Raw genomic sequence first — 24,926 nt, 5'->3', positions numbered from 1 at the left:
TCGGGAAAGAGGCGCACGGGGCAGCCCCCAAGCTCCGAGCTCCCAGCCTCCCTTCCTGTTCCTGCCCAGCTGTCTCATCGCGCATCACGCGCACTCCATCCCCACCACCGTCGCCCAACGCCGCCCAATTGCCCGCTCCCAGCTGCAAGACCATCTTCGCGACCCGACCCGCGCAAAACAACACGCCTCACGCACCAATCGCGATGCTGGCTCGCGGCCTTCTCTGCCGCTTGGCAGCCGATGTACCCAAAGCATCAACACAGGACCTCTCGCAGCTCGCCCGCCTTCTCCAACGCAGCACGCTCTCTCGCAATGGGCTCGCCCCGCCGACCGTCTGCGCCCTCTCACGCGCCTACAAGGCTGCGCTGTACGAATCCCGCCGCTCCTACGCCACGGCGGCGCGCGCAACAAAGCCCACCGCAAAGGTGAAGCGCGACGTGAAGAAAACAGCCGCAAAGAAGACGCCCGCCAAGAAGTCCGTCAAGAAGGCTGCAGCGGCGAAGCCGAAGGCGAAGCCGAAGAGGAAAGCCGCCGCGAAGAAAAAGGCCGCGCCGAAGAAACCTAGACGTGTGAAGAAGACCGCGGAGGAAAAGGAGAAGGCGACCCTCAGCGAGTACAAGAAGCGAGCGCTGAAGGAGCCATGCACGCCGCACGCGGTGCAAGCCTGGCAGGTCTTCGTGGGCGAGGCGTTGGCCGGTAGAACCGGGGCCGCAGACAGAGGGAGGCTTGCGGAAGCTGCCGCCAAGTACAAGGCGTTGACTCCGGCAGAGAAGGAGGTAAGCCAGGGGCCACGCGCATACAGTTCGTGACTGACACGCGCTGCTACAGCACTACAACCACCTTGCCAACGAGAAGACGGCCGCCAGGCGAGCAGAATACGCCGCCTGGATCCGCAGCCACACGCCCGAGCAGATCCGCATGGCCAACCTGGCACGCAGCTACCTTCGACGGAAGCTCAAGGGCGTATACAAGTCTCGGCCTTCCTACACGACGAAGCTGAAGGATGACCGGCTCGTCAAGCCGGCCATTAGGCCATTCGCTGCTTTCACCGTCGAGCGCCGTTCCAGTGGGGATTTCAAGGGCATAACCATTGGTGCCGCCGCCAAGCTCTGCGGCCAGGAATGGAAAGCGCTGAGTGCGAGCGAGAAGAAGGTGAGATCGGATGATTGTACTAGTTGAGTGTCTTGCTAACCGCGTTGTAGAAATACGAGGACGTGTACCTTGCCGACAAAGCTAGATACGAGAAGGAGTACCAGAGCACGTACGGCCATGCACCAGCGGCGTGATCGGTCCTCTTCTCCCCCCCCTTTTCCCTGCCATCACTGTCTCCTTAGCGCATGTGCCGTAGCCCTTTGGTCTCTTGGTGGTCGTACCGGTTCCGGCGCGGATCTTTGTCCATGCTCAGCTTAGCCTCGCCTGGCGGCTTCCCTTTGTCTTTGGGTGTCTGGGTGTTCCGCGACGCGGTGTATGAGTCGGAGCGTGAAGACGAACGGGAAATGTCTGGACATGGATCGTTTCGTCGCTAGGGCAAAGACTTGGTAACGCCTTGTCCTTGTCTTGGGTTTTTGGCACATTCTAGTCATGTGGGAACTGTAGGGTACCATGTAGAACTAAATGCCACAATTATTGTGATGGCCCTAGCTGCTATGAACTGCTTCCATTGCTGAGGCGCGCGTATCCGAAAAGGCTGAGCGAGAAGAATAACGGTGGAAACAATGGTATCTTGGGCCCCAATCGGCCTTCCAATCCGCTCATTCATCATGACTTTCCTTCAACTTCTCCAAGTATCCCACTAACCTCTTCTTGATTACAACGCCCACCAACGCTCCCGTCCCTTCCTCTGTAACGCACAAATACCGCAATCCCAACTTACTAAACATCTCGACCGCATATTCCAACGGCGCCTTGGCGCAAATACTGAGTGGAGTCCTATCCACAAACGGCGTCAGGTCCACCTCCAAGGTCTCTGGCGCGGGATCGTCGTCCACCAGGTGCCCGAGCAGCCGGATCTGAAACTCATTGTCCGAGTGGTGAGGAGGTGGGTCAGAAGGGGGGTGGTGAGCAAGCAGCTTCGTGAGCCCGAATTCGAGCTCGGCTTGCGAGATGTAGCCCTGCAGCATGGGAAGCGAAGTATGATGGTGGTGCGAGGAGTGGGATTGCACGAGCACGAGGCCGGCGTCCATGAGACCCCGCGCGTGGAGCTGCGTGAGTTTGTGCTGGAGGAGGGCGTAGGGGACCTTGTTAGAAGGCGGCACGTGTACGGTTACCTCGTCCATGGTCTGCTTCGGTGGGATCAAGACTTCCACTAGGAGATTCCTCTGTCGGACGATGGAGATGGCGAGATCCGGGTCCAGAAACGGGTGTCCGAGAACCGTCTGCGCGAGATCGTAGACGCCTTCCGAGGAAATAGCGTCCGCGACCCATTTCGCAACAAGGATAGCGATCATGTGCGGGACCACGTATTCAAGCTGCCCCGTCAGCTCGAACATGATCACTGCCAAGGAGATTGTCATTCTGCACACGCCCGCGAGAAAGGCGGCGGCACCGACCATGGCGAAGATACCGGGAGAGATGGTGGTTATAGACTGGCCGATGAGGCGGCCGAACAGCGCGCCTGCGTCTAGCGCGGGGATAATGACGCCGCTGGGGACCTTGCAGCCAAAGGTTATGATCGTTAGGACGAGCTTGGTGATGGTGCCGTAGATGAGGTAGGCGGTGTACGCCCAGTTCACCTTCCCCACATCCACGCCTGTGTCCTCGTTCCGGCAGACCCAGGAGCGCGCAGACTCACTGCCTGCGTTGCAGTCAACGAGCAAGTTCTTGATGATGACATCTCCCGGTTCGCGGGTCAGTGGGTTCGGGAACTGGAGTAATGTGGTAGCCAGAACGACAAGGAAGACTTCGAGAACGGGATTGTTCTTGATGAGGGAGAAGGAGCGGAACCATTTCGACCAGAGGAAATTGAATTTGCAGAAGAGGCCGCCGAAGATGCCGCCCGCGATGCCAAGCACGATGAAGACGAAGTAGTGGATGGGCTGGTAGTCGGTGCCATAGTTCGTTTCGAAGAGGACCAGTTTGCCCGTCCCAGTCGGGTTCAGTGCTTTCAGAATGATGGCGGCGAAAAGAGAGCAGAGGAATGCGCGCCAGAGCACTTTCCGCGGGAAATAGGTGCTGATCTCCTCGTAGCTGAACAGCACGCCGCCGATCGGAGCACCAAAGGCTACGCTTAGACCGCTGGCGCAAGCCGAGGAGAGCAGTTCCCGCATCTTGCGCCCATTGTTTTTGTATTTGGGGAACCAATTTCCTACAATGTATCCCACACATGTCGAGATGTGTACGAAGGGCCCTTCTTTTCCCAGACACATGCCTGTTGATACCGCGAAGACGGCGCCGAAGGCTTTGACGAGGAGCACGCGGAGGGAGAGGAAATTCGGGATAACGAAGCCGGAGAGGATGGTCTTGATCTCGGGGATGCCGCTGCCCGCTGCCATGTACATTTTCTTTCCAGCTGCTGCTGGCTTCGAAGTGCGTGAGGAATCGTCTTTAGGAGAGGGCTCGAACGATGCAGCGGGTAGGGAGCCACTAGTGAGCAAAGTCGCTGAGGAGCTGATGATCCCAAACGCTAAGGCCATGCTGACGTATATCGCAAATGAACCGGCGTAGTTGTTTGTCCAGAGATGGAAGTCCTTGCATTGGTCCGCCAATTCAGATCTAGTAGCAAGTAATGGTGTCCTATCCTCACAGCAAGCTTCTCGACTGAGCAATGGGTTTTTAGTGCAATATCCCAATTTCCAATCTGAGACCGTAGCTACAGCGACGTCGACGACGAAGGCTACGCATGCGGTCAATGCGCCAACAATGACAACCGCTATCCAGCCCGAGCAGGCTTCGAACATGGAAATTGCATTGTATCTTAGACCTCTGCGTGATTGAATATAGCGGAAGCGGTACGAGTCTTTGACCTGGACGGGCCATCAGTTCGCTGCCTGAAGTGCTCCTAGCAAAGCAATGGGGTTAGGGGTATGGGCACCAGGTCGTGTAACCAGTCAATGGTCGTATAATCATTGTACGGCAGCCTCTCTCCGACCGTACTCCCAGCCATCGCCTGCTCCTCCTTCGTCACGGCGGACGAAATGATACTCTGAGCCTCCGCATCTTGCTCATGTTGCAGCTGCGATAACCGCCGGTCGTTGGCTACATGGTAGAGGAGAGCAGTACGCTCAGTCGCCGACTCCGCGTCTACGGGCATTTTTCGACCGACGGCAGGGAGTCTCGCGCCCGAAGGGCAATGGAGAAGAAGAGAATGCCATGGGGCGTCGTGCAGATTGGATTGAGATAGCAAAAGCTAGGCTGTGACGCACGACTGCAGCGACAGCGTGTCTAAACCCTGCAGCGTATCTATCCGCGGAGAAAGCTCCGCTGGTATTTGGTAGGAGTGTCTTGGGAGGCGGCTGGTCCAGATTGTGGGAGGGTTGGAGGGGAGATAAAGATAAGGGTGCATGGAAGACGCGGCGTCGATCGACGAACGCGCTAGTGGGCAGGGAGCTAGCCCGTTCAAGCGCGCATCGCGACTTTTAACGTTCTCACTTGCTCTACATCACGGTCAGGTAACTGTACGGCTGGCTTTGGTTTGGAGATCTCAATCGGTTCATTACGAGTTAACGCGTCCACAACGGACATGGTGCTGCGAGCAACGCAGCTCGCTGATTAGCTACAAAGTTCTTTCCATCTGCAGACGCCATGACAGAAAATGCAGCCGCGAGAGTGGATATGAACAAAGGGCATGCAACAATAGAGAATCGAAGGAAACGAGTTACCAAGGAGAGGCAAGAAAAAAGAGGAGCCGCGCAGTCTAGACCGCCGTGTAGAGAGCGCGGAGAGAAGATGGCTATATACAAGGGCGGAATGAGGTGGAGGTGTTGACGCCGGTGAGCGTCGGGTATCTGTAGCGAGCGGTAGCGAAGTAGCTTGTGTGCTTCGATGATGCGGCGTACAAAAGAAAGGGAGAGAATAAGAGAAGGGACATGAGAAATATGGGCGCGGGCTAAGGCGCGCACGAGATGCTCCAGAAAGATCCAGCAAAGGAGGCAAAATGGCAGAAGATTCGGACGCCGGCCGCTAGCATGCATGCATGACGCTGATGAGAAAAAAAGATCCGGCGAAGGATGTTGAGAGATGGCCATGAAATGAAGACTCATTGGGCTTTTGCGCGTTCCGGACCGTATGCAGAAAACCGCCGATAGTTGGAAGAAAAAGGGAATTACGACCCCTCGGCGCATCGCCGATTAGAGAGCGTTTAAATCATCCCAAAGGCGTGGCTATTCATTTCCCGGCGCCCAGGTTTAACCAAGACATGTCTTGCTGTCCGTTCTTAGGTGCATTGTCTGCGGTGCCACGTGGGAATACCGTCACCGTACTCTCACGATCTTCGGGGGGTCCCCCAAGCCGTGGTGGCGCAGGGTAGAACGAGTTGAGGTTGGTCTGTGGTTGGCCAGCTGGTGGATTGCTTGCTGGGTTACCGCCCGGGAAGACTGTGACGGTGCTCTCCCGACCTTCGGGTGCGCCGAGCTTTGGTTGGCCAGGATAGAACGAGCTGTAGTTGCTCTTCGGGTAGAATGAACTAGCGCCATCGGCATAGTAAGAGCTAGCACCATCTCGATAATTGTCGATAACGATGCTGCCAGTGTAGTTGCTGCTTGGAGGACGGTCATGATGACCATTGTCACCTACAGGTGTCCAGCTCTCCACGGGTTCTCTGAGATAGTGGTCGTCGTGACTGATGCCGGAGCGGGTGCTTCCATTCGAGTTTGCCCGTGCCAGTTCCGCCTGCATCGGCTGAAGGGGCAAGGTCTCCTGCGAGGTACCCAGTGTTGGACTCCCGGTGACTACTTTACTGATGCGCTGTCCATCGAATTTGGTGTTCGGAATCTCAAGCGGAGGGACCGTTTGCGATGGCTGGCTGTACATTCGTGAATCGGTGTACATTGACTGACTGCCGGTGCTCGTCCGCTCAGACGCGAACGTTGACCGATTGGAAGGCATGTGTGCTAGATTCGTGGCTTCATTATTCGCGAAGTAGCGACTCCATCCAGAGCTGCGGCTTCGACCGATGTTCGGTGCGCGAGGTTGGGTCGGTATGCGACCAGAGTTCTGACGAACCATCTTCTCCTGAACCGGCACAGGCTTCAAGTCAAATTTCGACATTTCGACTGGTTCCGAGTATCCCAGCGGGCTGGTCTTCTTAACCAATCCGGCAGTGCTGGCATCACTCGCCACGCCCCTCTTATGTCCAGTTGCTACTCGGCCGCTCACGATTGCTAGCGATGTTTGTGATGCATTCATCGATGATGAGAACTTGGGTCCAACCGCTCCCCCAGCTTCGCTCATGAACTCGGCGCCTCGGTCCGCAAAACTTAAGCGATCTTTTTCGATGTACCCGGATTGCTGCGTCTTGTTCTTTGATTTCTTGTACTTCAAGCAGAACAGGAGGAGGATGAGAATTGCAGCAATGCCAAAGATTGCTCCCAGCGTTGCACCCAGTACTGTCAGCATCCTGTCCTTGTTGTTGACAGGGCCAGCAGCTGTGGCAGCTGCGGTGGAAGAAGCCGAAGACGATGCGCTGGGTAAAGTAGATGCCGGGACGTTGGTGGGTGTTCCTGTAGCTGAAGAGGTCGGTTTGAGGACGGACTGCTGCTGCTTTCCAGAAAATAGCTCCGTAGCGTTGATCCAAGCATTGTCGTGTTGGTCGAAAATGCATAATGGGTCCTCCTCGCTCCCTCCTGTCACGACGGCATAGCCGTTTTCGCCCTGGGCAATAGAGTAGCCCGTTCGAGTGGCAGTTGGAGCAAAGGTCCCATTGTAGTCTGGGAAGTCCTGAATGGTCAGTCGCTTCGCCTTCTCGCCAACAGTCGTTCCCGGAGCCGCCACAGTACCACCCTGGTTCAGAAGAGCAATGCGGGTGACCTTGTTAGGCGACACGCTCATGTCATACATTTCCAAGACCTTGCTCCCATCGTCTCCTGCAACCAGCGTGCACTGAACCGCATCTTGATTAGTGATGGGCTGCGTGAGGTCGACGCCCAGATTTAGCCAACCCTCGTCCGCACCGAACGTGAACACGGCGGTATTCGTAGCACTGCCTCCGATCATCACTGCATGGTTCGAATCCCAGGGCATGAGCAGCGGTTTAACGCCGGGTGGTGCGTCCGCAGATGGTGAACTCCTCACGTTGTAGGGAGGCACCGTGGAGATGAGGAAGGTCGATGATGAGGGCCCATTTTCGCCCGTTGTCTGCGACCCGGAGTAGACAAGGAGGGATTGCGAGTCGTTTAGATAGACGGCAGCGTGGTTCTGTCGGTTTTGCGTGACCCAAGATTCCGGCCGCACCCAGTCCCACTTTTTCTGCACGAAAGAATAATGCATCAATCCAGGGTAGTCCCACGTTGACGCCGTCTCGTTTACCGATCCTCCCACCACATACAGCATAGCAGCGTTCGCATCTCCTCCAGGTACCGCCTTGACACACTGCGCGCCGGTCAACGAGATGTCCATTGGTAATGCCTCCCACTTTGCGCCTTGCGAGAGGTCCAGTGACTGGAACCCAGCGGGCGAATACACGTAGAGCGTGCCATCGTGGACGGCCGAGCAGTGACCGCTCAGCGGGAAGATGGGTTCTGGCAGGCCCATAACAGGAAGAGATCGACAGGAGAGTCCGGCTGGCGATGGAGCAAACGAAGGTGCGTGTTACTCGAGCTACTAACCCAAGAACCGAGGAGGAGCGATGGTCAATGGACTAGTATTTGGATTGAAAGGTCATGACGAGTGGCCGTGGGGTCGTGGGGGGTATTCTCGAGTGAATGTCAATGGTCGGCTCCCTCCAGCAGCGGGCGCCTGTGTTCGAAGAGCGACGGACGCGAGCTCTAGAAGTCTCGTTCAACCTTGGAAGGTACTCCGGTGCGGACAAACTTTGGAAGCGGCTGGAGCGCAGCGTGTCTAGTTTGCTTCAGCTGCCCGACGGTCGGCGAGCACGACAATGGGAGGCAACACGGTCGGGTCGCGCGCGAGCAAGTCGAAAGGGCAGTCTGGGTCGACAGGCGTAAGTGGAGAGGCGGCGAAGGCGAGAAAGCGCGACCTACTCGAATCGAAGACGGTTTTCAAGAGCGACGGTGGCTCAGACAGCGACTCCAGAGGCAGGTCCAGGTCGAGACAGCGTAGCCAGGCACTAGCACAGAGAGCGACGGGGGAAGACTCTGTCAAAGAGGCGGGTGAGGCGTGCCAGCGGACAGGTAAAGGAGAGGAAGCAGCACAGCACAGCGGTGTGCGGATGTGGAGCGCCGGTGAATTGAGGCTGTTCAGGCTCTCGTGGGCGAGGGCTGGGAGGAGAGGCCGCGAGTGTGAGCGAAGGAGGTCCGGCGGCCACGGGAAGGGCCCTGAGCAAGGGCAGGGACGGGCAGGGACGGGCAAGCGACTGGGGGGGAGGCAGCCAAACGGGCTAGTCGGTGCACGGCACGAGCGACGGCGAAGCTGCACGGCCGCTGCGCTCAGGGGCAGGCGGTGAAACGGGCCAATCGGCGGCGGCGTCCCTGTCGCCAGGGTCGCTATACGCCAGCCACCGCTCCCGCCCCTGTTCTGTGCTAGCTGCCCTCTACGGCCCAGGTGTACAGTATCGCCCGCCCAGGTGGCTTCTGCTGCAGCGAGAAGCAGCATCGCGCTGCGGCTCCAGCAGCTGTGTGCGACGCCGGCAGACGGAGAGTACGGCGCAGCTGGACGAGGCCGTGGGCGAGCCGGCCGCGTGTGCGCACATCCAAAGAGGCATGTATGAGCGTTTGTTTTCGTCGTGAAACTTTGCCGTGACTGGGAGCGCAGGGGTTCCCTCATCATATCCCGTCTGCGCTCCTCCAGGCTCCTGCCCTCACGAATCTTCGCCAGACCACTCACTGCGCCGGGCGGGCTCCTGGTGTGATGGCGTCGTGTCTTCACCATCTCGTCCTCCGCTTTCGTCGCGAGCCGCCGCTGGCTGTGGTCGGCCATGTCGTCACGCCTCATCACGCTCGCACAATTTCCTTTCGCGCCGTTGATTCGCACCCTTTGCGTTCGCATCACCGCGCTGGAGCCGCGCGCTCGCCTTGCCGGGTGGTCTGCGAGGCGGCCTGCGGAGAGGTCCAGGGCTGCAGAGCGGGTGTACCGACGCCTGAAACGGACCAACACGCGTCTGATTGGGCCATCCTGGTTCGCTCCTTCCTTAGTCATACCAACACGCATCCTCCACCCATCCCATTCGACCACCCCACCGGCCGTCAAAGTGTCGACGTATCAAGCACCCCGCTGCCTCTTCCCAGCTATCTGCACCGCTCTTGCAGCCATCCTATTCCTATTTACCCTCGCGACCACCGCCTTCGTCGCACCGCAGCTATTTTCATTTGCAACACGGCCAGGTGCACCGCCAAAAGCAGTCCGCGCCGGACTCTAATATCGCGACGTCAGCCTGATACATTCCAGAAGGGCAATTGTCGGCTCCAGTGCTGCCCTTCCGATATTGCACCCCCATCAATCTGAGTCTGACCCCGCCGAGCTTAGGTGTCGCCCGCTCAATCCAAGCCCATGGGGACGCCATCGCGAGAAGCGAGCGTTTCCAAATTCCAAACCGCTGTCACGCCGGCCGCGTTGCTTGATCCAGTACCACAGTACAGTAGGTATTCCCTTCGCCGTGGAATCCAAGGAGAAGCTCAACCCATGCCGCTCTTCCCGACATGTCAAGAATAGCTTCTCCATCTCGCTTCTTACCTGCATGGTCTTTTTTTATGCTTCCATTTTCTTCCTCCAAGCATTGCGTTTCCAGAACCCACCTGTTCCTTTATGCGCGAGCACGAGGGCTCCACGTTTCGATATGCGGGGCCCGGCCTAGAACAAAATGACGCCTGTTTCAGTTTCCAGTTCTATCGTGTGTTTCGTTATGCGGTCAATCGCCATGGATGATTTTGCCTTGCCGTAACGGTCTTATCGCCCAATCCCATGCGTTCAACGCTGTCCTTCAAGGTCCAACTACTCGACAACAGGGGGAGAATCGCATCTGCGGTATATGGACCGACGCCCTCTATCAGTCGACCAACTAGACCTCCAGCTCGTAGCAGCATCCTTGCACATCGTCAACCTACCGAACCACCACCTCGGCAAGTGCCACCGATGGCAGAACTTCTTGCTTGTCACTTTGGGAGAGTAGTTATTACGGTGGGCGAAGGAAGGATCCACGCCTGACGCTTCGTTTTGTGACTACGGGATTCCTCGTCGCGAACTTTGCAATAAGCCCGCGACGTTCGGCCCTACCGACATTTGCGGTGCAGACCAGCGATGGAGCTTACGCCACCCTGAGGACCACCCGCTTCTAGCGCTGGAGGAAGCGTTGCTCAGCGTGGCAACTACGGTAGGCTGTCAAAGAGGTGCCCGTCAAGCTCCCTTCGACCCATAGCTGCTTTTCCACTACGTGTACCACCAGGCCTGCGATTGGTAGATTTGTGTTCCCGTCAGTCGCTGAAGAGCGAGGCTACATGTCGACTTACGTCAAGTTACGCAGGTCACAAACCAACCCGTCCATGCTACTGGAGAGACGACCCATCGGCCGCGCCACGTGTAAAAGCTAGGTAGTTTCCTAGGAGACACACTATCAATGATACTTTGGCCGTGCTTAACATCGCCTGAGTACCTCTTGTCCAAAGATAGTAGGTAAATTCTAAACTGGGAGCGTCGTGCTGACCACATCCTAGACCAACACCGTATTTAATATACTAGGTCCGATCATCCTCCTTGTGTAACTCCTCAGCAAAATGCCGTTGTTAGGCCGCGGGCGGGTGTCCCGTTCCGGGCCGACTTGGGCGCTGACGATCTCACGAATGGACGCCGCTGGTCTCGCCCCTCAGCCTCACAGATCTCGGACGCCTTAGGTCAGAATGGTTCACAGCACTGGGCCACCATCAGCCTCCTCAGCCTTACCTCGCGCTACGACTTGCCATCATCTGTGGTGGAACATACCAACAGCGTATTTCTGGAGGATGGTAATAGCCGGATCGCCCTCTAAAGGCTTCCCTTGCTGAGCCGCCGGAACCATCATCTCGCGCCCTTGCACTCCGCTTTGTACGCAATCCCTCCCCTCAAGGCATGCCATCGAGGCAGCAAACTCTAAGCAATCGCCGATTTTGAATCGTTGCCGTACGACACTATACACGTGGTGTACAAAAACACTCCGAAGAACTTGTGGCCTGCTCCCTTTGATGCCGGTACGCTCCGCTCCGGACACGCCCTCAAGCTGTCCGTACCTCAACGCCCATATTTGTGTACGAGTATGTGATTGGATGCGCAAGCTGAAATATCACGTTTCAGATGCCCCGTACCGGAAGGGGTCCGGGGTCCGGCGATCCTCCAAATGCCACCCCGAGTCCTTCATCTCTTCATGTTTTCCTTCGCTACGTCGGAAATGATATTGCAGTCAACGCATGGAGTTTTACGACCAGCTCTCATAGCTTTAACGATACAGCTGATAATTTCCGGCCGAACCACGCCTACCGCGTACAACCCCCATTCTAGGCATGGTCCCAAATTTAATCCCTAGAGTCATTGAATGCTACCAATAGGAACAATCCACCCACAGCATTACAATGCTGACTGGTCTGCTTCAGGTACCGAGCGCCACAGCGATGCCGAGGACAGCTCGCCGATCCTCATATTAGACATCTCGACTACCCACAACCTAAAAGCACAATACCTCCCTAATACCACCCGACAAGCGTTGATCTTATAACATCGTCGCTGGGAACCAGCAGTGATTCCCGAGACATACTATACGATTATCCGACCCCACGATAGCGTCCACTCCCGAATAGGCAGCTGTCTGTACAGCAGGTAAAGATCACAACTCCGGTCCCTACTAGCCATGCACGTCTATCAGACGCACATAAGTATAATCGACAGGATGTTACTGCTTTCAAGTTGCTGACGTATTACGGCGCTTCTTCGCACGGCTGCACCAATGCTTATGCAGAGCACAGAAGATTCTATGGAGCGTCCTCGTCTGCATAACAAAGGAGCCATCCTGTGCCGCAACATCCCCACGTGGAGTGTTAATAGCCACGAGCATGATGACAGTTCAAGGGAAATGTGTTGGCGGATGCCTAACACTGGGGTCTTTCAGGGTAGAGAGTCTCTACGCTGAAGTGCGAAGGGGTTGGAAATGCGCTTCATTTCATTGCCCGTCTTCGATCAAATCATGTAAGTCAGGTCTGCAAGCCCTATCATACAGGGCCATGTAGACGACAGGAGGTCTTGATAGTGTTCATCTGCTCTGCGGTCGAAGTGGTGGCCATTTCTCTATCCACCGCCAAATAGAGAGGTTCGTCCGTAGTTTAGAAGCATGCAGGAACAAACCCAAGCTATGTTGCCCTCACTTGCGCCGGGCGAAGGAAGATTGTGTTGCTGCCTCTCGAATTAGAGGTAGAGCCGAACATAGCAAACGTGAAGTCATGGAAATGGATTCTTGTTTTGAAATGGTATCTTGAACTACATCCAACCACCCTTCGCTCCGGATGCGATGTCAAGGTCTTCATACCCGACCTGCCCTCCCAACCTGGATCATCTCACCCGTGAGCTTATCGTCTGATCTCAACACCGGCCAGGTTGTAGCATCAGCCTTCGCCAGCGTCAACTCCAGCTTCGTACCCAGAATCCTGTACTTGCTCTCGTTGGGCTTAATAGACCCGAATAGTGGGAAGTCGGCTGCGTAGCGCTTGCTGTCCGTCGTCCGCAGGTCGAGGTTGACGTGTTCGGAGTGGAACTCGACGGTCGCAGTCTCTTTATCGATTTTCTTGAGATAGAGCGAAGCGATTACGGAGGTTGCGGTTTGGTAGTAGTCGTGCCTGCTAATGCATTAGCATCCCCAATCGCCTATACAAGAGGTCGGGTAGGGTGCCGCAGAATGCTTACCTCACGGTTTCCAGCTTCTCCTCTGACGCCTTCTTCCCACTGCCCACGAACAGATGCCGATCCTTCGTCCTGCATCCTTCTATATTCATGAACTGGTCAAACTCCAGCACCCTCCTCTTGCAGCAACTCCAACCCTTCGACCCCTCGTGGAAGATGGGTGCGCCGGGATGATGAACGCACTTCTCGTCTTCTCTCGGCCCACCCGTATACATTTCCCCGCATCCGCGCCGCCTACATGACATACCTTCCTTGAGCTCCAGACTCGGATCGTCATCCTCGGATTCGGGCGGCGCGGGTGAGGCTGCGGGTCGCTCGACGGCCGCTTGTGTGGGAAGGCGGGGAACAGGCGCCGGAAGCGAAGCCTCTAAGCTGCCGAGCGAGACATTTGTATCGTTGGGGATGTCGGGTGCTTCGACCTTTTCGGGTTGAGGTGTGTCGTCGACTTCGGAGTGTTTGCCTATGGTGCAGGGCTCGATGTTGAGGAACTCGTCGAAGGTGAGGACGCGGGGTTTGCAGCATTTCCAGCCTGGTAAGGGGATTTGGTTAGCATAGAGTAGAGGAAGCCGGGGCAGAGCACCCTGTTGGTAGCGCACAGCCAATTGAAGGAAAGTTGAGTACCTTTCTGTCCCTCGTGGAAGACTGGTGGACCGGGATGGTACACGCACTCCTCGTTCTCATCCTCATACTCTTTGCCGCAGCCTTTGTGCACGCACTTCTTCGCCATAGCTCAACCCGGCTGTCAGAGCAGTATAACGATGTCGAGCAAGCTGAACGAGCGGAGGAATACGGTCTGATTGAGTCGCGTGTTTGTGCCTGGCGATTTCTCCCAGCGGCCGAATATTCTGGAAGTCGCGGAGTAGCGGGCATGTCATAGGGTCCGAGCGCGGCAGAAAAGAAGGCTTTCTGCAGGCGGTGAGCTGCCTACTTGCACTCCCCCTTTCACCAATCATCTCCGAGGCTTGTCTTGTGCTGCATATTCACCGACGCTGTTGTGGTTCGAAGATGTATCGCGCGACGTCCAGGCTGCTGCAGTGTCGGATCACCTTCTTCACCAGGAGTCCGTGCGGATTATGTGATACAGCGAAATCGGTGGTCCGGAACGTGAAGGCGAAGAGGAATTTCAAGTACGACGAGATCAACGTTATGGAGCTGGGGCAGGAGAAGTGGAAGAATGTGTATGAGTTCGACACACCCGTGGTAAGCCCCAGCATCAAGTGTCTGCATCCGACATGCTGAGACGTCAGATCCACGTCGATAAAGCCGACTCTTCAGCAACGACGACTTCCGCCCTGAAGCTTATGCATCGATTCAAGGAAGAAGACGTCATGAGGCTCATGGACGAAGCCGAACGGACATAGGCGTCCGATGACCTCGGGGGGAAGGCTACACGACGGCCGGAGCTCCAGGTTTAGCGCCGTGTAGGCGGGGTAGCTCCTGCGTTGGAGAGACATCGGGGGAGGGGTATCTGGCCTTCTCTCCGAACAGCTATGACGATGTCGCGTCGGGTGCTTAGAAACGTGTTTCCTCTAGGCAGAACATCCGTCTCCCTTTCAAGACACTTTCTTACTCCTCAGTCGACCTCAATTCGCAGCAGGAACATGAATTCTCTTCAGGAAGCGAGCAGGATATACAAAGCTTTCAAGAAAGGCGGGCCGAGCTTCGGGGCATGGCAGGTACCGCATCCTCCATACCGGACTTGCATGCCGCAAATGCTGACTCAAGTGCAGATGCTCCCTGGAACAAACCACTCTCGTGCAATCGCTCGCTCAGGCGTTGATTGGATATGCGTCGACTGCGAGCACGGCAACGTTGACGGTAGATAGCTTACTCAAGCCTAATCAATGGACAACCATCCTAACGAATGTGCCAGATGGCCAAATGCACGAAGCTGTAGCAGCAATTGCAGCCACGGGCGTCAGTCCCCTGGTCCGCATCGCGGCCAACGAAGCGTGGATGGTCAAAAGTGTGTTCTACCTGTATCCCTTTTTGTCTTCCCCTAATGCCTTTCAGGAGCCCTTGACGCCGGCGCCCACGGCATTGTTGTCCCGCTAATATACACCGTCCACGACGCAAAGCGCCTTATCGCCTCAACGAAATTCCCTCCAGAAGGCCACCGCGGCTTCGGCTCTCCCTTTAGCCCTCAAACCTTCACCAACGAGCCTTTAACCCACTATCTACAAAACGCCAACTCATCCCTTATCACAATCGTTCAGATAGAGACCAAATCCGCGCTCGAATCCGTCCGCGAGATTGCAGCCATCCCCGGCGTAGACTGCCTCCTAATTGGGCCCTTCGATCTCGGAAACAACATCGGACGACCTGTCCTGGGAGAGATGCACGAAGAGCTGAAGCAAGCAATCACGAAGATCAAGGAGGCGGCGCATGCGGAAGGGAAGAAGGTGGGTATCTACTGCACGAGCGGAGAGCAAGCCAAGGAGTGTGCGGACAGCGGGTTCGATATGATCAGCATTGCTGCGGATATGATTGCTATTCCGGCGTATTTCAGCCAGACACTTGCTGTTGCGAGTGGCAAGGGTGACGGACAGAAGGGGTCGGGGTATGATGGCCGGTAGCGGTTCCGCTCATAATGTGCATTGGATAGAAAAAAAGACCCATTTTTCATAAGCTAGCGCTTAGTGGTTTGATCTATATAAGGAATGCAGTGGGAAAGGGAGACAGCCTTCTTTAGCGACGCGGTGCGCAGTGGGAAGGGTTTCAAGGCCAATCTTTCCTTTCCACCATCTCCGGTATGATCAGGCCGGCTTTTATATGCCGGAATCAGAAAGAAGAGAGCAAAATAAGGTCAAGGCGGCAGCGTTGAGCAGTCACCGTGACCGCTTGTGCCCGCTCTCGACACCTTCACCCGACATCACTTCGCGAACTTGTCGTATATATGCTATATTATTTTCCTCGAATATTACTCCAATGGAGGGCTGCCGGTTGTGTCGGTAGCTGGTCGATTTCCTTCGTTTATGCTTTCTGGTTTTCATTTTTTGGGGGGGGTTTTTTTTTTGGAAGTTATTGCTCAGTTCTGACGTGCTACAGTCCGAGCATCTATGTTCATTAGAATTTGTGGCTCTTCTTTTCCCTATACAGGTAGACATAGGAATATGAAGGAAGTGCTCTTTTGGATCTAAAATACGAGGTGTTTTGAGATACCATAAAGTACCTCGGGGCCTTTCGTAAACCTATGAAAGTCGATATGGGACGTCATGCTCTCTACTTCGCCAGCGTCTGTTCACCATTAAATAGAGATAGTGACCGGATAGAGGAAGGGATGAAGGGATACGAAAAATGGTTATATTGAGCTCCTGCTGCATCTACGGCCATCCAACCAGCACGATAAATCCGTCCCTGTCCAATCGCTCCCACCGATCTAGAAAGCTCTCTTTGTTATCCAGGTCTCTTCTCTCGGTTTTCTCAAGGACTTTAGAGTCGCTGGATTCTAATACCTCCCATGGAGCTGTTTCCCGCCCTTCTAGCCTACATGATTTGCCCTTGCCAGCTCATACAAGAATCCATGGGCTACCCGTGCCCATCATATGCGGCTGTCGCATCCTGACGTGTAGGCTGAAGGTCCAAGTTACAAGAGGTACGCTGCTGACAACGAGGCGTAAGTGACGGGTGGTGTGGAAACGAGACAGACATGAAGATCGAGTCTAGGCCTTGAGGCTGTCCATCATGTAGCTGCAGGATAGTCTGCGCATTGAGTTGCTCTTAGAGTATAGTACGCTGTATGGAGTCTTGAAGCGGAGAGAGTGTGTGACCAGAGATGGGAGCGCATACCCTTTCTTTGCGCTCATTGTCATCATCGAGATGGAAGAGAAGAGCGTCGACTGCGAGCCAGTCAAGCTGAAGGCATGCCCGTTGCAGAAACTCAAGGTACTGAGGCAAGGGAAGAACGTCCATGTAGCTTCGAAGAGACTAGACCCTAAAGAATGCATGTGCTGCCCACACGGGCGATCTCGTGGGAAAGGCGGAAGAGGAGGAGTTGCACCCCTGAACTGCTCTGTTCCAAAGCTGAGAGGTTCTCTGGGCGAAACCCTAAGTGTGACAGGTCGGAGAGGCTGGTCAAAGAAGAGATGGTCGGCCTAATATCGGCTCAAAACTGGTGCGCCCGGACCTGTTGATGGTGCGAGAAGATGTGGTTCGCATCGAGGCGCAGTGACTGCGAAGTGGAACAGCGTCCAGCGAGGCGTTGCGTAACCTCCTCTACGGGGGCTCAGTGACGGCGGAAAGGCTGCTCGGGTCGGCCTAGCTCATATTGGCATCTCAAGCGCTTTCCGAAAATTGCAGGTTGCATCGAAGAGTCAACGGCCTGGGACAATGCATACCCTCCCCTATTCTCTCCAGTGCATGTCCTCTTTCTATCGCTGCATGCAGTCCAAACGCAAGTCTTTCAACCCCGGATTCTGGCATAGACTCTTGCGATATCCTTTGAAGTTATGTCATCAAAACGTGGCATATATTGGCCGACCATGTCTTGGAATTTCCAAGACATTGAGAATGCCCACTCGAAGCGCTCCCAGACATGTAATCTTATGGAGAAGCAGATTTAAGGTGTAACGTATGCACGTATCACCCAAGACCTCGGCGCGCACACACGAAAAGCGTGACCTCATGTTCGAGCTTTTGAGCTGCTTCCTGGAAGCGAAGCTCCTCTGGATGGGTAATCGGAAAGAGACGATTCGAGATATTCTGTCGAGTCTTAGCAACGACAACAGGAGCGAATCGGAAATGGCAACCCAGTGAACCATACGCATCGCAAGCGTAGGAGTAAAGGCAGGAGCCTTAACGGCGAGTCTTGCAACTCCTTGTCTTTTGCTCCATCTGCGAGGAGCGACCCGTGAACAAGAATGCATTGAATTTGCGCATCGACACGATCATTATTGACGAGAAACGAAAGGGAGCTAGTATATTGCGCTACCGGTGAGCCTTCAGGAGCGTCTTTGGTCCCCTCGCGGGGAAGAGGGGTGGGGGGAAGGACATTGTATCGTCACGTGTTTGTAAGCAGATTAGAGGCGATTGCGTGGAAGCGATGACTAGAGAAAGGACCTTCAGAGGCAGCTTAAGACGCCATTCGTCGAAAGGAGAGACTACGGACCGAACGCGTCGACGGTTTATGTATATGCAGGCCTACTGGATCCATCCCGACCGCGCCGTACCAAACCTGCAGGGTATCCAACTAGCAGAAAATACCTCATGGAGCCCCGAGATAAAGCAAAAGGATAGGAAGCCGGATACAGCTTGAAAATGAAAGCATCAAGAACTAGGGTGTCGATGCGTAGCAAGAGTATTGGCTCCTGTGCGGGTAACTGGAGGCTTCGCGGCCCCAGTATAGAGCGTCCGAAGAGCTTTCTGTATTCCAAAATTCGTCGTTATAGGAGTAAGACCTATCTTTGTGTTAGGCTGTTGGTCTTCGTCGAGGCACATGAGTGCTACTTACTGGTCCTGGAAGGCGTCATAGGGAGATGAGGTAGCGTCTGAAGTCTGAGACACCGGGGTGTTGGGCCGCAGAGGAGAAATTCCCATCTGAATTGGCACCTGGCCGTTTGTGGTAAGCAGTTCTGAGGTGTAGTTGGTATTGCAGAGCGTTGGCATTGAGTTGAAGGTGAAAAGCCTCGGGTTCAGGAGGTCGGTATCGGTAGTAGGTGCTGTGCAGGCAGTGTTCCATTCATCTGCGGTGCTTCCATAGCTGCTGAAAGAGTTGCTAGCGTCCGCAATACTAGAGTTGTTGAGGGTGGCAGCGGCGCCTTCGGCGAAAAGACGGCTCGGTGTACTGCAGCCTGCATGACAGATACTCGTGGGTTGGGAATACGATGGCTGCGATGACCGTGGTGCTGGATTGCGAGTAACGTGGGCTTTGCCTAGTGATAATGGTTAGCATGCTACAGCGTTGAAGCAATAGCGAAGTTCGTACCTGGTTGAAAGCTGAACGTCCGCAGAAGATGTATCCACTCATTCTTAGCCTGTTGCTTCCGGCCTTTGATGTATTGACAACGAGCCCGATTCTTCTGGCACCGGCGGCAGCTCGGCCTTCCTCCATCGCACTTAACCTTCCTGTCTCTGCATCGCGCGCAAGCAACGTGCTTCGTCTCTTGTGTAGGTGGCATCATGACGCGGGCTGTTCGGAGGAGCTCCCGACGCAGTACTGAGAGGAACCATCCCTATATCTCGCACGCTCCCTGCAGATGAGCCACCGGGCTTTTGTAGGCGACCATCATCCCATCCACCGCCATGCCCAGACCCAGCGCTCTGGCAATGCGGTCTATATCTCTCACATTCTGGGGCAAGAAACAACCACAAGAACGTGGTCCTCTAGCCCATCTGTTGCGGACTTAGCTCATGGCCGAGCCATGCTATCTGCCCTATTGCGCCTTGAGCAAGCAGCGGAATGAACAATGGTTCGATTAGGCGATGAGACCGCGGCTGGAAGAGGTACCAAGCACCGAACAGATGTGTCAGAGCTTAGAAGGAGATATCTCGTTCAGCCCGGCTATGCCTTACATATCGGATCTAGAAGAAGTTCCGTAGGACCGCGAAGCGCGTGAGGCCGGCGTCGTTATGAGGAGGACGAGGGGCTCAGCCAGCATTCTCACCGCTCCTTGCTTTCGGCGTCCTCGCGAATCTGTAGCACAACGTTACTCTGCGTAACGCCGTCCGAGAACACAGACTGCGCCTTCCTGGAGCGGCAGAGCCGACATGGAAGGTACGCCAGTGGTTCCGAGGTGGCGGCTGCAAGGCGTAGCGTTCTGGAAGGTCGCCCAAAGCCTGTACGACGTACCGAAAATAACCTCATCGGGGGCAAGGCTAGAACGGCCCAAGTCCCGGTGTGATACAAATGCACCCGGATTGATTTGGAGAGCTTGAACTGTCATATGACCTTGAAAAGAGGAAGGAATCTCGAAGGCAGTTGTCCGGATTGAGTCAGGATGACTACGACGTGGTGGTACGGAACGGCTGCTAAGTGGGGATAGTCGGTCTGCTGCGCTGATGCGTGGCCGTTGAGCTGTGATCTTTCCCGTCCGCTTGGCTTCGATGCCGTGAAGCAGCCGCTTAGCATGTGAGTTCAAAGCCATAAGACGTAGCGAAACCACTGGACTAGCATCGGCGGCCCCAGCAAAGCCGTCAAGGAGGGATGCTGCAAAATTTGGTGGTTTTCGAGGCGATAGAGTGCACTTTGAAGTAGAGACACAATCTGTTGCCTTTACTGTCTGCTGATTATGTCGTCCATTCGGGGTCAACGTATCGCTGTCAGGGAGCCGCGTTAGGGTTCGGACGCGCGGCATTCGAACTGCATGCTAACAATGGAGCCATCTTCTCGTTGGCTGTCATGGAAACGGCGTGGAACAATTGTGAAAAATCCGAGGGATAACGGTGTTGCTGCATTTTGGAAGTGGGTCCATGTCCGCGATCGGCAGCAGGCTGAGGCTCGGGCTGGTGACACGGCGAAGCACTTCGATCGGGTCCTGGATGAGGATGAATAAGGCACGTCGACCTCGCTGGAATTTACGGGCACTTGGATATAGGTGCGAGATCACGGATCGTTGGATTACTGCGTTTTCCATTCACTGTGATTGCATGTCAGCAGAGCTGCACAACATGAGGGTAGCCTCGGCACCGTATGTGACTTGGTGCCATTACTCGTACAGGCCCGCGTGAGACGCGGTGGAAGCTTAGCGTCGGCGGCGGGGCGGGAGAGATGGTGATGGTGATGGGCTCGCAGAGGAGAAAGTTTCCGCACCAGACCCCCGCATGCAAATCATTTTAGCGCTCCTGATCAACAGGGGCGTGGATAAACCTGACTCTGGCCCGCACCCCAACATGCAGTCATCGCCGCCCTTCACACCCTAGTTCTGGCGTGTTTCAGATCGGGCCAGGGACGGCGTGACAAAGATGCAGATAAGTGACCACGTGACGCCGAAATTCACCCGTCCAGCCTCGCAGACACGGAAGCTTGGAAAAGGTGGGGTTGAGAGAACTCGTCTCCCCCGCTTCTAACCAGCTCCCGCCGTCCAAAAAGTCTGGGACAACTAAGTTTCAGACGCCGCACAGTCATGCCAGCATGTGCTGAGGCAGATTAGCGGGCTCGCGACATTTGCCGTAGTCGAAACCTTGAATCAGGCATGCACGTCGAGCATGTAATTCACGGGACAATCGTCCGGGAGCGAGGCATGGCGAACAGCCGAAGAGCGGGATGCAAGCTGTGCATGAAGCGCCGTGGCGAAGAATAGAAGTGACTGTTGTATTCAACCGAAAGAAACTCCGTTGGTGGTCGCGCTATTAACGGATGGCAGTGATAAAAATACAGCGCTGCAGAGGCCATCAACTTAGCCGCTGAGCCCCTCAAGTAATACATCTTGTCGGCCCCGCCTGGGAAAAGAAGCACCGACACCCCCTCCAGGAACAGGAATAGTACCCTTATCATTACCGCACACTCCCTGTTCACAGTTTCCGAAGCACCTTCTCGTCGCGCGGGTCTCTTGGAATAACCACTACCGTATCCAGCTCTTGATTGGAGCTCTTCGAGCCAGAACGGAACCGCTCCTGCGACTCACCGCTCTTGGTGGATGCGGCGTCTTGCTTTGGAACATGGCTGCTTCCGTGCCCAAAGTGGGAAGCGACAGCTTGAGTGGCGGTGATGAACCAAGGAAGCTTCCCGTGTGGCTTGACTACAGAAACTATTAACTCGGCATTGATGATCGCTTCCAGGTTGAACGCTTACTTGTCCAGTACTCGCGGTGATCCTCGTCTTGTGGAACGATGCGGCCACGAGAGATCATCTTCGTGAGGTAGATCAGCCCGTTTAGGGCTGTATACACCATGAGGCCGGCAATGAGGCCATAGGCAGCGCTGTAACCAAACGGAATGAACATGACCGTGACGAAAGCGGGGACAGAATCGCCAATGTAGCGCCAGTTGATCATGCTCACTTGTTGCATCATCAAGCAACCCACCTGCACCGCCGTTAGAAGCTGTCTGCAGAGTCGTGCTGGGGGACTCACAAGTATGAGGGTGCATCCTGTGGCCCAAGGAGGGATGGATGCAAAGATAGGAGCAAAGAACATAGAAATGAAGAAGCAGGCACCGCAAGTCATAGCCGTCAAGCCTGTCTTGCCACCCTCGGCAATGCCAGCTCCGGACTCGATGAAGGCAGTGACTGGTGAGCAGCCAAACAGAGCTCCGACCGAGATGCAGAAAGCGTCAGTGCAGTAAGCGAGTGTCGACCTGGGGAAGTCCCCAGTATCAGGGTCTACCACCCCGGAGAAGCGCGCCATGCTGTACAGCGTAGCCGTGCAGTCAATGATATCCACGTAAAGGAAGGTGAAAAGAGCGAGTACGAAGTGGGAGGGATCCTTGGAAACATCCCAGTCCAGCACGTTGAGCGTGTCCTTGATAGGGTGGAATTCGGCAACTTTCTTGAAGAAGTTCCAGCGGTCGTCGCCAATGGGCGTATGTGGGAAATACGTGAAGGATGTTCCTCGTCTGCATGCAGGTCAGTGGTGGAAGCACTTCAGCCTGCCTGCTTCACTTACGGCCACGACATGATAGAGACAAGAGCGATGCCGGCAATCATAGCACTCTTGACTTTGTAGATCATGAGGTATGCTGTTAGTATGCCACCGCAAAAGATACCAATCCACATCTGTAATTCAGCCGATTAGCATGCGTGCGGGGTGCTGCGGCCAATTTAACCTGCAGTAGCGTGAGGTGCTTCAACTTACGGTTGGGGAAGTCATCTTGTGGCTCGCACAGAAGCCATTCTCATCTAGATACTGTTGTGGGCAGCCAGCGATCTCGAGAGGAGTGGCCGTGGAGCCAGTGATCGCGCCGATTCCTGCAGAGTAGCTTAGACCGATCTCAGAAAGAAACAGCCCAATACCACAAGCGCTTGCGATCTTCAAAGAAACCGGGATGACCTTCACGAGCCACTGGCGCATGCCGATCAACGATAGGAAGATGAAGACGAAACCTTCCACGAAGACGGCGGTGAGCGCAAGGCTGTATGAAACAAGCCCGCTGCCGTGAAAGCCAACGATTTGGTAGGCAAAATATGCATTCAAGCCCATACCGGGTCTGTGGGGAGGATCAGCAAGGGTTGTAGAGACATAGAGGGAGGATTAAGCAGGGCGTGCGTACGCAAGGCAAACCGGCATGTTCGTGACGAAACCAAACATGAAGGAGCTGAAACCAGCAATGGCGGCAGTTGCAGTAATCAAGGATCGATTCAAGTCTGGAACGCGGTTAGTATGTGCTGCTGATAGTGAGTATGGGGAGAACAATTTACCCTGGACACACACGGCGTAGTCCGCGTTGTTCTGGCATAAGGGGTCTTTACCGGCGGGGTCGGTGCAGACACAGTTACCGCCCGTGTCAGATAGAATCGAGGCCTTTTGAAATTAGGTACGACTCAATAGAGGTACAGGAATACGCACATTGACGGCAATGATGTAGGCCATAGTAAAGAATGTCGTTAATCCGGCACGGATCTCAGTGGTGAATTTGGTGTTCTTGATTTCTTTCTCCTTGATCCATGTTAGCACGGTGGTTTCTGGGGTGCTTAGAGGGCGAAACGTACATGACCGCAGCCTTCGAGGCGGAAGATGCGTCCAAAGGTAGACGCGCCCACTGCGCCATTGAAATTGTCGACCGTCCTGCGAGCTGCGTTCATGGTGTCGTTGAAAGAGCAAACGAGGAGAGTTCAAGCTTTTCGTGGAACTAAGAATGGAACGAAGAGGGCTTCAGGGAACGATTTGGCTTGAAAGACTGGATATATAATCCTTTCCAGGCGGTTGCAACAAACATGCAGCGCCCCGTGGATGGGACCTTGGAACTGAAGCAGTCAACGCGCGGTGACAGGTATTAGGCTATGCAAGTATGTGCCTTAGGAAGCTGAAAACAAGAAAAGAAAGCGAGCTCTCGACCTTTCAAATACACGAAGAGGATGCACAGCGGGTGGAGATGCTGCAGGCAGTAGCCAGCCTTGAGAAGCGGACAGAAGAGCGCGGCCCTGGCGAGCTGTCAAATCGTACCTGACAGATCCGTCGCCTGCGAATAATCAACGTGTTACGACGCCATTCCATGTCGGCGGCCTGCAGGTGCTTCCGGTGTGACGGGGTGGAGATTTTCCTTCCTGAGCGCGGACCTTCTGATCGAGAGTGGAGAGGCGTTGTTTGGTGGCGGCGGGTAGCGAGTCAGGGGTCGCTCCGCGTGAACCTTGCTCGCAACCACTGCGCAGGAACAGCCGGTGCCGATCTCAGCCAATTATGGCGCTGATCCACGGCGAAATCAAGCCCCCGCAGGACGTGCGTCCTCGCGAAACGGCGAACCCGGGATCTCGCCGAAGCCGGGGTGTGATGGTCGGACAGGCCTGGCCCACGCCGCAGCGGCTTCGTCAGCTTCCGCTCTCTGTTTGTTTTGTGAAGGGGGGAATGTGATGGCCGGTAGTTCTCTCTGCAGACGTGAACCCTGAAAACACCAAACAGATCGTTCCACTAGGGCGTGCCTCTGCGCCTTAGGCACGACTGGCGGCGTCAGGCCGCACCAAATGCGTGACTCCGTGCAGTACACCTGACCTCACAACCGCGGAGCATCTGCACATCACCGCAAGAATTGTGCTATTGAACCCATGGCGACTTCGGGCAGAGACATGGATAGGTGCGGCGTTCGACATGCTAGCCACCGACTTGATGTCGTACGACCTGTGCAGTTACTTTTTCGACAAAGGCTTTTGTCGATTCGAGTCTATCTGCACGACTCCCACCGCCGAGTCCACGTGTAGGCTGAAACTTTAGTGAAGTGGAGAGTTCCGCAGGCCCCACGCGCTAGGATCCCTCTCCTTGCATCGTGGCACGGCAGGTCGCGCGGTACTAGCCTGCCCATGTCCTAGATTTTGTAGGCGTTTGCGCATCCTTTCATAGGCCAATAAAGCCACGAACGGGGTGTGCGACAATTCG

General features: G+C 55.3%; 10 protein-coding genes across 10 annotated transcripts; 3 read left to right on the top strand and 7 right to left on the bottom strand.

Annotated features, from left to right (window-relative positions):
- Positions 1 to 100: 100 nt before the first annotated feature.
- On the top strand, positions 101 to 1,584 carry BU26DRAFT_443642 (uncharacterized protein). Its single transcript, XM_033824545.1, has 3 exons — positions 101 to 776; positions 829 to 1,152; positions 1,203 to 1,584. The coding sequence occupies exons 1-3, from the start codon at positions 204 to 206 to the stop codon at positions 1,284 to 1,286; spliced, it is 981 nt and encodes a 326-aa protein (XP_033690531.1). The 5' UTR covers positions 101 to 203; the 3' UTR covers positions 1,287 to 1,584.
- Positions 1,585 to 1,751: 167 nt separating this feature from the next.
- BU26DRAFT_536056 (uncharacterized protein) lies at positions 1,752 to 4,488 on the bottom strand (the record flags this gene model as incomplete). Its single annotated transcript, XM_033831325.1, has 2 exons — positions 4,031 to 4,488; positions 1,752 to 3,962 (listed from the first exon to the last, which is right to left on the bottom strand). Exons 1-2 carry the CDS (start codon positions 4,247 to 4,249, stop codon positions 1,752 to 1,754), a joined length of 2,430 nt encoding a protein of 809 aa, XP_033690530.1. The 5' UTR covers positions 4,250 to 4,488.
- Positions 4,489 to 5,089: 601 nt separating this feature from the next.
- BU26DRAFT_1363 (uncharacterized protein) lies at positions 5,090 to 7,839 on the bottom strand. The gene has a single exon (XM_033819752.1). The coding sequence runs from the start codon at positions 7,684 to 7,686 to the stop codon at positions 5,323 to 5,325; it is 2,364 nt and encodes a 787-aa protein (XP_033690529.1). The 5' UTR covers positions 7,687 to 7,839; the 3' UTR covers positions 5,090 to 5,322.
- BU26DRAFT_1364 (uncharacterized protein) lies at positions 7,840 to 9,505 on the bottom strand. Its single transcript, XM_033819753.1, has one exon. It carries the CDS (start codon positions 9,259 to 9,261, stop codon positions 7,993 to 7,995), a length of 1,269 nt encoding a protein of 422 aa, XP_033690528.1. The 5' UTR covers positions 9,262 to 9,505; the 3' UTR covers positions 7,840 to 7,992.
- Positions 9,506 to 12,149: 2,644 nt separating this feature from the next.
- On the bottom strand, positions 12,150 to 14,108 carry BU26DRAFT_512497 (CORD and CS domain-containing protein). Its single transcript, XM_033827391.1, has 3 exons — positions 13,588 to 14,108; positions 12,970 to 13,495; positions 12,150 to 12,902 (listed from the first exon to the last, which is right to left on the bottom strand). The coding sequence occupies exons 1-3, from the start codon at positions 13,691 to 13,693 to the stop codon at positions 12,590 to 12,592; spliced, it is 945 nt and encodes a 314-aa protein (XP_033690527.1). The 5' UTR covers positions 13,694 to 14,108; the 3' UTR covers positions 12,150 to 12,589.
- On the top strand, positions 13,972 to 14,327 carry BU26DRAFT_414929 (uncharacterized protein; the record flags this gene model as incomplete). Its single annotated transcript, XM_033823093.1, has 2 exons — positions 13,972 to 14,166; positions 14,214 to 14,327. The coding sequence occupies 2 exons, from the start codon at positions 13,972 to 13,974 to the stop codon at positions 14,325 to 14,327; spliced, it is 309 nt and encodes a 102-aa protein (XP_033690526.1).
- BU26DRAFT_1410 (Phosphoenolpyruvate/pyruvate domain-containing protein) lies at positions 14,124 to 15,668 on the top strand. The gene is made up of 5 exons (XM_033819818.1): positions 14,124 to 14,166; positions 14,214 to 14,642; positions 14,697 to 14,784; positions 14,840 to 14,932; positions 14,980 to 15,668. Exons 2-5 carry the CDS (start codon positions 14,457 to 14,459, stop codon positions 15,540 to 15,542), a joined length of 930 nt encoding a protein of 309 aa, XP_033690525.1. The 5' UTR covers positions 14,124 to 14,166; positions 14,214 to 14,456; the 3' UTR covers positions 15,543 to 15,668.
- A 2,456-nt stretch (positions 15,669 to 18,124) lies between these two features.
- On the bottom strand, positions 18,125 to 19,347 carry BU26DRAFT_1351 (uncharacterized protein). The gene is made up of 3 exons (XM_033819734.1): positions 18,890 to 19,347; positions 18,416 to 18,836; positions 18,125 to 18,362 (listed from the first exon to the last, which is right to left on the bottom strand). Exons 1-3 carry the CDS (start codon positions 19,083 to 19,085, stop codon positions 18,239 to 18,241), a joined length of 741 nt encoding a protein of 246 aa, XP_033690524.1. The 5' UTR covers positions 19,086 to 19,347; the 3' UTR covers positions 18,125 to 18,238.
- Positions 19,313 to 20,389, bottom strand: BU26DRAFT_1346 (uncharacterized protein). Its single transcript, XM_033819711.1, has one exon. The coding sequence runs from the start codon at positions 20,256 to 20,258 to the stop codon at positions 19,611 to 19,613; it is 648 nt and encodes a 215-aa protein (XP_033690523.1). The 5' UTR covers positions 20,259 to 20,389; the 3' UTR covers positions 19,313 to 19,610.
- An 817-nt stretch (positions 20,390 to 21,206) lies between these two features.
- BU26DRAFT_1103 (purine transporter) lies at positions 21,207 to 24,062 on the bottom strand. Its single transcript, XM_033819394.1, has 9 exons — positions 23,549 to 24,062; positions 23,406 to 23,495; positions 23,258 to 23,360; positions 23,110 to 23,203; positions 22,695 to 23,046; positions 22,506 to 22,615; positions 21,975 to 22,455; positions 21,695 to 21,926; positions 21,207 to 21,641 (listed from the first exon to the last, which is right to left on the bottom strand). Exons 1-9 carry the CDS (start codon positions 23,639 to 23,641, stop codon positions 21,415 to 21,417), a joined length of 1,782 nt encoding a protein of 593 aa, XP_033690522.1. The 5' UTR covers positions 23,642 to 24,062; the 3' UTR covers positions 21,207 to 21,414.
- Between the last annotated feature and the right edge of the window lie 864 nt (positions 24,063 to 24,926).

The sequence above is a fragment of the Trematosphaeria pertusa genome, assembly GCF_010094035.1.
Source record: "Trematosphaeria pertusa strain CBS 122368 unplaced genomic scaffold BU26scaffold_1, whole genome shotgun sequence".
NCBI classification, from domain to species: domain Eukaryota; kingdom Fungi; phylum Ascomycota; class Dothideomycetes; order Pleosporales; family Trematosphaeriaceae; genus Trematosphaeria; species Trematosphaeria pertusa.
The sequence above is the reverse complement of the archived record's forward strand: the minus strand, read 5'-3'. Positions and strand labels throughout refer to the sequence as shown.